An 11,144-nucleotide genomic window follows, 5' to 3' on the forward strand; every position below is an offset into this window, starting at 1 on the left:
CAGTGGCGCGATCTCGGCTCACTGCAAGCTCCGCCTCCCGGGCTCATACCCTTCTCCTGCCTCAGCCTCCCAAGTAGCTGGGACTACAGATGCACGCCACCTCGCCCGGCTAAATTTTTTTGTATTTTTAGTAGAGACGGGGTTTCACTGTATTAGCCAGGATGGTCTTGATCTCCTGACCTCATGATCCTCCCACCTCAGCCTCCCAAAGTGCTGGCATGAAAGGCATGAGCCACCGCACCTGGCTAATTTGTGCATTTTTAAGAGACGGTGTTTCACCATGTTGCCCAAGCTGGTTTTGAACCCCTGGCCTCAAACAATTCACCCTCCTCAGCCTCCCAAAGTGCTGGAATTACAGGCATGAGCTACTGTGCCAGGCCTAAAAAAAAAAAAGTCTTCTTCCCCATCCACAAAGGAGAGTCTGGGTGCAGTGGCTCATGCCTGTAATCCCAGTACTTTGGGAGGCTGAAGTGGGCAGATCACCTGACGTCAGGAGTTCGAGACCAGTCTTGCCAATATGGTGAAACCCTATCTCTACTAAAAATACAAAAATTAGATAGATGTGGTGGCGTGTGTCTGTAATCCCAGCTCCGCGAGCAGCTGAGGCAGGAGAATCGCTTGAACCCGGGAGGCGGAGGTTGCAGTGAGCAAAGATTGCACCACTGCACTGCAGACGGGGTAAGACTTCATCTCAAAACAATAAATAAATAGGCTGGGCGCAGTGGCTCACACCTGTAATCCCAGCACTTTGTGGGGGCTAAGGCAGGTGGATCACCTGAGGTCAGGTGTTCGAGACCAGCCTAACCAACATAGAGAAACCCCATCTCTACTAAAAATACAAAATTAGCCTGGCATGGTGACGCATGCCTGTAATCCCAGCTACTTGAGAGGCTGAAGCAGAAGAATTGCTTGAAACCGGGAGGTGGAGGTCGCGGTGAGCCGAGATTGCGCCATTGCACTCCAGCCTGGGTAACGGAGTGAGACTCCGTCTCAAAAATAAATAAATAAAAAAGTAAATAAATATAAAAAGGAGAATTCTCATGAAATTTTCAAAGAGGCATGGATGAGAAAATAATTGTTGGTGTCTGTGCAGCCCTGGGCAGGGGAAGACATCCTGCTTCTAAAAGGCTGCTGCTGGTTGTCTAGACCAGAGTTGTCAACCTCAGCACTCCTGACATTTGAGGCCGGACCATTCTTCGCGGTAGGGGCTGACTGTGCACTATAGGATGCTTAGCGGCCTCCTTGGCCTCTACCTACTAAATGTCAGCAGCAACCCCTACTTTTTTTTTTTTTTGTAGAGATGGGGTCTTGCTGTGTTGCCCAAGCTAGTCCACCTCCCAATATTGACAACCAAAAACGTCCCCAGACCTGAAGTTCCCCTGGAGGCACAACTGCTCCTGGCTGAGAGTTACTGGTCTAGAATAAAACATGCTTAGTGGTCACACACTCTAGTTTGTTCCAGTTCTCTGCTCAATCAGCAGTTCCCTCATTGCAGGGTGGTTTCCAGAGCAGACATGCCCAGCCGAGCAAAGGCGATTCATGACGTCGATGATATTCAGATTTCATAGACCTTCTTTCTACCCCTCCCCCAAGCACTGCCCCAACCGCACAGTATTCTTTTTTCTTTTTAATTTTTCTTTGGATTAAATAGAGGTGGGGTCTCACTATGTTGCCCAGGCTGGTCTGGAACCCCTAGGCTCAAGCAATCCTCCCACACCTTGGCCTCCCAAAGTGCTGGTATTATGGGCCTGAGCTACTGTGCCCACCCGATACACACTATGCTTTTTCTTTCTTTTCTTTCTTTTTTTTTTTTTTTTGAGACAGCATCTTGCTCTGTCGCCCATGCTGGAGTGCAGTGGCAAGATATTGGCTCACTGTAACCTCTGTCTCCTGGGTTCAAGTGATTCTCTGGTCTCAGCCTTCTGAGTAGCTGGGATTACAGGCACGTACCACCATGCCCAGCTAAGTTTTGTACTTTTAGTAGAGACAGGGTTTCACCATGTTGGCCAGGCTAGTCTCGAACTCCTGACCTCAGGTGATCCGCCCGCCTCGGCCTCCCAGTGCTGGGAATACAGGTGTGAGCCACCACGCCCGGCCTACACACTATTCTTGAAATGCAAACAGGTCCCCACCATTGGTATAATACAACCCTCTCCCTCAAACCCCTATTCCAGAAACATTTTTGTTTAATCCCAATTGCTGTCTTAAAGAATCAGTAATGGCCAGCTGCAGTGGCTCACGCCTGTAATCCCAGCACTTTGGGAGGCCCAGGCAGGCAGATCCCCTGAGCTCAAGAGTTCGAGACTAGCCTGGCCAACGTGGTGAAACCCAGGCTCTAGTAAAAATACAAAAATCAGCCGGGCATGGTGGTGCGTGCCTGTAGTCCCCGCTACTTGGTAGGCTGAGACATGAGAATCACTTGAACCCAGGAGGTAGAGGTTGCAGTGAGGTGAGATCGTGCTACTTCACTCCAGTCTGGACGATGGAGCAAGACTCTGTCTTTAAATCAATAAATAAAAGTGGGCCGGGCGCAGTGGGTCACACCTGTAATCCCAGCACTTTGGGAGGCCAAGGCAGGCGGATCACCTGAGGTCTCGAGTTCAAGACCAGTCTGGCCAACATGATGAAATCCCGTGTCTATCAAAAACACAAAAATTAAGCAGTTTGGGAGGCCGAAACGGGCGGATCATGAGGTCAGGAGATCGAGACCATCCTGGCTAACACGGTGAAACCCCGTCTCAGGTGCCTGTAGTCCCAGCTACTCGGGAGGCTGAGGCAGGAGAATGGCATAAACCCGGGAGGCGGAGCTTGCAGTGAGCTGAGATCCGGCCACTGCACTCCAGCCTGGGCGACAGAGCGAGACTCCGTCTCAAAAAAAAACAAAAAACAAAAAACAAAAAAAAACACACAAAAATTAGCCGGGCGTGGTGGCGGACGCCTGTAATCCCAGCTACTCTGGAGGCTGAGACACGAGAATCTCTTGAACCTGGGAGACAACAGTACAAGACTCTGTCTCAAAAAAAAAAAAAAAAAAAAGTGATAATTCAGCAGCATTTAGTGCATTCACAATGTTGCACAACCACCACCGCTATCTAGTTCCAAGAGATCTTCATCACCCCAAAAGGAAACCCCATATCTATTAGACAGTTACTCCCCATTTCCCCTTCCCCTGGGCCCTAGTAACCACCAGTCCGCTTTCTGTCTCTGTGGGTTTTCCTATTCTGAACTTTGCACACACATGGAATCATGCAAAGGTTGCCTTTCGCGTCTGCCTTTTTGTTTAGTGGAATGTTTACGGCTCATCCCTGTTGCAGCCTGCATCTGTGCTCACTTCTTTCTAAGGCTGAGTAATATTCCTTATACGGATCAACTACATTCTATTTACCCATTCGTCCGTTGACAGACATTTGGGCCGTTTCCACCTTTTGGCTGTGGTGAATCACGCTGCCATGAGCGTGTGTGTACAGGTACCTGTTTGAGTCCCTGTTTTCTATTATTTGGTATATGTCTAGGCATGGAATTGTTAGGTCATATGGTAAGTCTGTTTAACTTTTTGAGGAACCACTAAATCAGTATTTTCTTCTTTCTTTTTTCTTTACTCTGAGGTCTACTGGTTTCATTTATTTATTTGTAATCTTTAGGTTCAGGGGTACATGTGCAGGTTTGTTATAGAATTAAATTGTGGTCAGGTGCGGTGGCTCATGCCTGTAATCCCAGCACTTTGGGAGGCCGAGGCGGGTGGATCACGAGGTCAGGAGTTCGAGACCAGTCTGACCAACATGGTGAAACCTTGTCTCTACTAAAAATACAAAAATTAGCCAGGCATGGTGGCATGCGCCTGCAGTCCCAGCTACTTAGGAGGCTGAGGCAGGAGAATCGCTTGAACTCAAGAGGCAGAGGTTGTGGTGAGCAGAGTTCGCGCCACTGCACTCCAGCCTGGGTGAATGGGCAAGACTCCATCAAAAAAAAAAAAAAAAAAGTGAGAACATGCTAAACGCAGCATCCTTTTTCCTTTTTCTGAGTCTCTCTCACCACCATGCCCGGCTCATTTTTGTATTTTTAGTAGAGCCAGACTTTCACCATGTTGGTTACACTGGTTTTGAACTCCTGACCTCAAGTGATCCATCTGCCTGGACCTCCCAAACGCTGGGATTACAGGTGTGTGCCACCGAGCCTGGCCAAACCAGTACCTTCTTAAGGTGCTTGATTAATGTCGGTTTCTTTCTTCCTCCTTGGACCTTTTCATCTCCCAGAAATCACCCCTGTGGTCTCCATTGCCTACAAAGTCCTGGAAGTTTTCCCCAAAGGCCGCCGGGTGCTCATAACCTGCCATGCACCCCAGGCACCACCGCCCATCACCTATTCCCTCTGTGGAACCAAGAACATCGAGGTGGCCAAGAAGGTGGTGAAGACCCACGAGCCGGCCTCTTTCAACCTCAACATCACACTCAAGTCCAGTCCAGACCTGCTCACCTACTTCTGCCGGGCGGCCACCACCTCAGGTGCCCATGTGGACAGTGCCAGGCTGCAGATGTACTGGGAGCTGTGGTCCAGTGAGTGTGGTGGGGGACACAAGGCTGAGGAGGCAGGTGGGGTGCAGATCAGTGGGGAGCTCTGGGAGTGAGAATTGTGAACCTTGCTGGGGTAAGAGAGAGCCAGGGCGTGAGGGTGCGGACAAGGACAGGATGCCACCTCCAAGGCCACTCTCAGTCCCCTGGGGCCTTTTCTCAGGACTTGCTGTCCCTGGCTGGGGCCCTGAGGGCATAGTCTCCTGGCAGGGGCCTGAGGGCACAGAAGGAAAGAGCCTGACGGATGGCAGAAATGACTGGGTCCCAGTTGTCATCTCGGACCTCAAGGTGATAAACTAGGCATGTTTGGCTGGGTGCAAATCCCAGCACTGTGGGAAGCCAAGACAGGCGGATTGCTTGAGCCCAGGAGTTCGAGACCAGCCTGGGCAACATGGCGAAACCCCAATTCTACTAAAAATACAAAGATTAGCCGGGCGTGGTGGGGTGCACCTGTAATTCCATCTACTCAGGAGACTGAGGCAGGAGAATTGCTTGAACCCAGGAGGCGGAGGCTGCAGTGAGACAAGATTGTGCCACTGTACTCCAGCCTGGGTAACAGAGTGAGACTGTCTCCAAAAAAAAAAGAAAAGAAAAGAAAAGAAAGTTAGGCACGGTTTGTGCATTACTTCACTTGATTTTCACAGCAGTGTCAGGGGTGGGGTCTGAGCCTCTGGGTCTGTAGCTATGGAAGCTAAAGCTCTGGGGAGTTAAGAAAGTTGCCCCAGGGGCTGGGTGTGATGGCTCACGCCTGTAATCCCAGCACTTTGGGAGGCCTATGCGGGTGGATCACTTGAGGTCAGGAGTTCGAGACCAGTCTGGCCAACATAGTGAAACCTCATCTCTACTAAAAATACAAAAATTAGCTGGGTGTGGTGGCGGGCACCTGTAATCCCAGCTACTCGGGAGGCTGAGGCAAGAGAGTCACTTGAACCCAGGAGATGATGGTTGCAGTGAGCCGAGGTCGTGCCACCGCACACCAGCCTGGGCAACAGAGTAAGACTCTGTCTTAATAAAAAAAAAAAAAAAGAAAGAAAGTCGCCCCAGGCCACATGGCTGGCAAGTGGCCAAGGCTGCTTTCAAACCCCACTCCGTCCAGCTCCAAAGCCTGCCTTCTTCCTGTTTCCATCCTGATAGTAGCTCAGGTAACCTTCTTGGTGGGAGCTATGGGGTATGGGAACCAGGAAGTGTTGCCCGACTTAGGGTGGGACAAGGAAACTCCCCGTTCATCCTTTGCCCCACACCCTAAGAACACCAGGAAAAGACAGCCTAGGGGAGATGAGCCTAGGGTCTGCAGCCCAACAGGTTCAGGGTTCAAATCCCTACACTTACTGGCTGGGGCCTTGAACAAATCATGGGACTGCTGAGCTTCAACTGCTTTAGCTGCAAAAGGAAAATAAGAGGCCAGTGAGGTGACTCACGCCTGTATTCCCAGCATTTTGGGAGGCCAAGGTGGGAGAATCCTTTGAGGCCAAGAGTTTGAGATCAGCCTGGACCACAGAGTGAGACTCCATGTCTACAAAAAAATTAGTTTCTTTTTTTGAGACGGAGTCTCGCTCTGTCTCCCAGGCTGTACTGCAGTGGCACGATCTCGGCTCACTGCAACCTCCGCCTCCCAGGTTCAAGCAATTCTCCTGCCTCAGCCTCCCAGGTAGCTGGGACTACAGGCCCTTGCCCCAACGCCCGACTACTTTTTGTATTTTTAGTAGACACAGGGTTTCACCATGTTGGCCAGGCTGGTCTCAAACTCCTGACCTCAGGTGATCCACCCACCTAGGCCTCCTAAAACGCTGGGATTACAGGCATGAGCCACTGCACCCAGCCAACAACAATTTTTTTAAAAAATTAATCAGGTGTGGTGGTGCATACCTGTGGTCCCAGCTACTTGGGAGGCTGAGGTGGGAGGATCATTTGAGCCCAGGAGTTGGAGCCTGCAGTGAGCTGTGATCACACCATTGCACTCTAGCTTGAGCAACAGAGACCCTGTCTCTAAAATAATAATGGGTCCTATTCCAGGGGACCTATGAAATAAAAGCCTTTTAGTAGGTGGCAAGGGTGGTGGTTATTACTAATCAGTAAGAATGACTAGAGCGTTAGGCTCAAGGCCTGGGGGATTCTAGAATCTTCTGCATGACAGTTCTTGTCCTGAAGTAACTTGCCTCTCAGTAAAAAAGACAAGACTGAATGATAGAGTTGCCAGGTAAATTTTACACAGGACATACGTATAGTAAAAAATTATTCATTGTTTATCTGAAATTAAAATTTAACTGTATTTTTATTTGCTAAGTCTGGCAATCTGAAATATACTGCATAAGAATAAAACCAGGCCGGGCATGGTGGCTTACGCCTATAATCCCAGCACTTTGGGAGGCTAGGGCAGAAGATCGCTTGAGCCCAGGAGTTCGAGACCAGCCTGGCCAACATAGAGAAACCCCATCTCTACAAAAAATGCAAAAGTTAGCTGGATGTGGTGGTGCACACCTGTAGTCCTAGCTACTCAGGAGGCTGAGATGGGAGAACTGCTTGAGCCAGGGAGGCAGAGGTTGCAGTAAACCTAGATCACATCATTGCACTCCAGCCTGGGCGACAGAGCAAGACCCTGCCTCAAAATAAAGTTAAAATAAGATAAAAACCAAATGTGAAATTGTGTGGTGCACATGGCAGGTAGGGTAGCAGCTCAGACACAAGATGGAGGGCAAACCCTCGAAGGCGGCCTGGAGGAGGCGGCAGCCACGGCTAAGCTCATTAGGCATTTTGTAATGAGGAGAACTTACTGAGGAGGAGGGGTTTAAGACCGCTCAGCCATGGCTGTGCTACCTTCTCCCACCCTGCCAGAGCCAGTGTCGGAGCTGCGGGCCAACTTCACTCTGCAGGACAGAGGGTCAGGCCCCAGGGTGGAGATTTCCTGCCAGGCGTCCTTGGGCAGCCCACCCATCACCTACAGCCTGGTTGGGAAGGACGGGCAGGTCCACCTGCAGCAGCGACCACGCCACGGGCAGCCTGCCAACTTCTCCTTCCTGCCGAGCCAGACATCAGACTGGTTCCAGTGCCAGGCTGCAAACAGCGTCAATGTCCAGCACAGCGCCCTCACACTGGTGCCCCCAGGTGAGAGGGCCCTTGCATTTCCAGAGGGGCAGCTGGCGCTTCTGTGCTGGCAGGGTGCTAGTGTCCAAGACACAGGTCGGTGGGAAGTGGGACAGCTCTACCCGGCCACTGCCGAGAGCAGAGAGGGCACAGGAGGCAACCATGCCCACCCTGGCCCCTGCCTAAAGGAAGCCCAACCCAGCTGCCTCCATCCCGCTCCCAGGAGAGTTGCCCAAGGCACCCACCATCGTGCTGGCTGGCAGCCTCGCCTCCATTGCGGCCGTCACCTCCGGGATGTTGGGCTGGACCACGTGGGCCAGGTAGGAAATGGGTGCTGGATGCAGGGAGGAGGGAGAGCTGCTGATGGCCTGAGAGCCGGGCTCTGGGTGGGGAGCTCAGGTGGTGGGGCTTGCAGGGCAGGGCTCTGGCCAGGGCAAAGAAGGGCCATCACCGCTTACGCACGACTCGAAGGCGTTTACTGCGTGTCACATGCCTACTGAGGCTTACACGTTCAAGGCGTTATCGAACCCCGGCCAGTGCTCCCAGTTGCCCTGTAATGGAGTCTGCTGGCCTCTGGGAGGGCGCTCTCTAAGTTCTTTATGGGGTCTGAGCAGGGATGCTGACGCCAGGAGACCAAGGTGGACCAGGAGCTCCTGCCTTCTGTAAGAACCACATTGGGCAATCTTTCCCAGGTGGTGGCAAGAGCCTGGGGCCCAGCCTCCCAGGGTCCCCTCTCCAAAGCCGTGGCTTTACTGACATGTAAGGTGACCAGGGCCTTTGTAGTGTCTGAGCGCAGGCACCACAGGCCTGTGTGCTCTGCCTGTCTGGCCTTGGTGGTGGCCAGCCCTGCCTCTGTGAACTCACCTCTCTTTGTCTGGGAGACACTGCTGTGTCCTGGTTCTCATCCTCTGCCGTGGCCCAGGCACTTACGTGGCTCTGTCAGGAGTCTGTCCTTGGCACTCTCCCATCTCACTTCTGCCAAGTCTGTTCTTTCCAGAGGCCAGACTCGTGGGTGAGCCATGTCACTTCGCTGAGCCTCAGTTTTGCCTTCTATAAAATGGGGTACAGCCTTCATTTAGTGGGGTGAGTAAGCCTCATGTCTCTCCTGCTGGGGCATTGATGTGCTTGGCACCATAAAACTCCCAGAGGCAGGCCCGGCACTGTGGCTCACGCCTGTAATCCCAGCACTTTGGGAGGCTGAGGCGGGTGGGTCACCTGAGGTCAGGAGTTGGAGACCAGCCTGGCCAACATGGAGAAATCCCATCCCTACTAAAAATACAAAATTAGCCAGGGGTGGTGGTGTACGCCTGTAATCCCAGCTACTCGGGAGGCTGAGGCAGGTGAATCACTTGAACCCGGGAGGTGGAGGTTGCAGTGAGCCGAGATTGCGCCCTTGCACTCCAGCCTGGGCAAAAAGAGCGAAACTCTGTCTCAAAACAAACAAACAAACACTCCCAGATGCCTAGGGAGGGGATGGCTGGGAGATGAGCCTGCCTGACTTGAGTCTCCACTGCTTTGTCATCAAGGTCATGACCAGAAGATGGAGGACTGGCAGGGTCCCCTGGAGAGCCCCATCCTTGCCTTGCTGGCCTATAGGAGCACCCACCGTCTGAGTGAAGAGGAGCTTGGGGTGTTCAGGATAGGGAATGGGGAGGTCAGAAGATGCAAAGCAGCAGTCATGTAGAATGAACCGTCCAGAGAGCCAAGCACGACAGAGGGTTGCAGACCATTGGCGTGCACTGTTCATATTTGGAGTTCATGCAAAATGAGTGTGTTTTAGCTACTCTTGTCACAAAAAAAAAAAAAAAAAAAAAAATGGGTAACTATGAGAGATGGTGGATATGTTAACTTGCTTCACTATAGGAACCTTTGTGCTATCTATATGAATCCCATAATAGCAGGTTGTCTACCTTAAATATACACAACAACATTTATTTAAAAAAAAGAAAAAAGCCTGCCACCTGGGATTCTTGGAACCCTGGTGACCTTCAGCAAATGCAGACAGTGTTGGTGTGAGGGCTTGAGGAGGGTCACAGAAAGGAGGAGTCTGTGTGGCCTTGTCCTCACCTCTCAGGTGCTGTCACATCTCTCCGGTGTGGGGAGAGGGAGGGGGGCACACTGGGAAAAGGCCCAGCCCCTCCCCCGCACCTTCTCCCCTCTTCCCTGGAGGGGCACCCCACCTCCTGGTGGCACAGTCCTCTGGTTCAACTCTCACGTGGACCAGCTCACCTGGGTGGACTCTGAGCCCCAGCTGGCACACCTGCTCTTGTTAATCTGCACCTGCAATTAGCAAAGGGGGGTCTGGAATTCTTCCGGGCTCAGTCAGCCTGTGACCCCACACCTCTGTCTGTACAACCTCCGCTCCCCCTTCCAATACACACAGAGCCTGCCTTCCCTGCACCGGACACTCTGTATCGGTTTTTCTTGGGATGGAGGTGAGAAGGGGCTGGAACTGGATTAAATTTTGCCCCCTGCCTGTCGCCCTGAAAACTTCGTTTCTGTTTGCATGTCTTTTTTTGTTTGTTTGTTTGTTTTTTGATATGGAGTCTTACATTGTCGCCCAGGCTGGGGTCCAGAGGCACGATCTTGGTTCACTGCAAACTCTGCCTCCTGGGCTCAGGAGATTCTCCCACCTCAGCCTCTGGAGTAGCTGGGATTACTAGTAGCTGCCACCACACCTCGCTAACTTTTGTTTTTGGTTTTTTGGGTTTGTTTGTTTGTTTTGAGATGGACTCTTGCTCTGCTGCCCAGGCTGGAGTGTAGTGGCTTGGTCTCAGCTCACTGCCACCTCCACCTCCCAGTTTCAAAAACTTCTGCCTCAGCCTCCCAAGTAGCTGGGATTACAGGCGCTCACCACCACGCCCAGCTAATGTTTTGTTGTTGTATTTTTAGCAGAGAAGGGTTTCGCCATGTTGGCCAGGCTGGTCTCAAACTCCTGACCTCAGGCGATCCGCCTGCCTCGGCCCCCCACAGTGCTGGGATCACAGGCGTGAGCCGCCGCGCCCGGCCTTGCACACCATCTTCAGTGTGAAGCCACGCTGCCCTTCACAGCCTTGGGGCTCTGCCCAGACCAGGAGGAATGGGGGTCTTTGACCCTACCCCAGGTGTAGTCCCAGAGAGGAGGAAAGAGTGGCAGGCCAGGCAGGGAGGCGGCTCCAGGGTGTGACCTGGGTTTTTCAGTGGGATCGGGGAGGCGGTGCTTATGAGCCTGGGTGGGTTCTTGGTAGGTGGTGGGCTTCCTAGAGGAGGCGGCGGGAGGGCAGGGGCAAAGAGCGTGAGTGGTCCTCCGTTCGTCCGTTTTCCTGGGGGACTCTCTTACCCTTTCTGGTCCGTGCTGCGGCCGGCGTGGCCGGGGAACTAGCCCCTCGACCCCGAGGTAGGGTGGACACCGGTGCTCCGCGACCAGAGCCCCTCCCAGCCGCTAGAAGCGCAGTCCCGCGGCCCGCCGCCGCTCGCGAGGGCCGCACTTTGCCCTCGGTCCCTAGCGGTGCCTGG

General features: G+C 52.6%; 2 protein-coding genes across 2 annotated transcripts in view; one reads left to right on the forward strand and one right to left on the reverse strand.

Annotated features, from left to right (window-relative positions):
- The window catches only part of LOC105520645 (chromosome unknown open reading frame, human C17orf99), a 25,686-nt gene extending 16,123 nt beyond the window's left edge, over positions 1 to 9,563 (forward strand). Inside the window, exons 3-5 of the mRNA XM_011954512.1 lie at positions 4,254 to 4,553; positions 7,401 to 7,670; positions 9,176 to 9,563. Of these exons, the coding sequence (XP_011809902.1) occupies positions 4,254 to 4,553; positions 7,401 to 7,670; positions 9,176 to 9,333 (728 nt within the window). The 3' untranslated portion in view covers positions 9,334 to 9,563. The remainder of the gene's footprint in view (positions 1 to 4,253; positions 4,554 to 7,400; positions 7,671 to 9,175) is intronic.
- Positions 9,564 to 9,685: 122 nt separating this feature from the next.
- TK1 (thymidine kinase 1, soluble) overlaps positions 9,686 to 11,144 on the reverse strand; it is a 20,944-nt gene continuing 19,485 nt past the window's right edge. Inside the window, exon 8 of the transcript XR_001003192.1 lies at positions 9,686 to 9,696. The gene's annotated coding sequence lies outside the window, so the exon portion shown is untranslated. The remainder of the gene's footprint in view (positions 9,697 to 11,144) is intronic.

Source organism: Colobus angolensis, unplaced genomic scaffold, assembly GCF_000951035.1.
Source record: "Colobus angolensis palliatus isolate OR3802 unplaced genomic scaffold, Cang.pa_1.0 Scaffold1, whole genome shotgun sequence".
Classification (NCBI taxonomy): Eukaryota; Metazoa; Chordata; class Mammalia; order Primates; family Cercopithecidae; genus Colobus; species Colobus angolensis.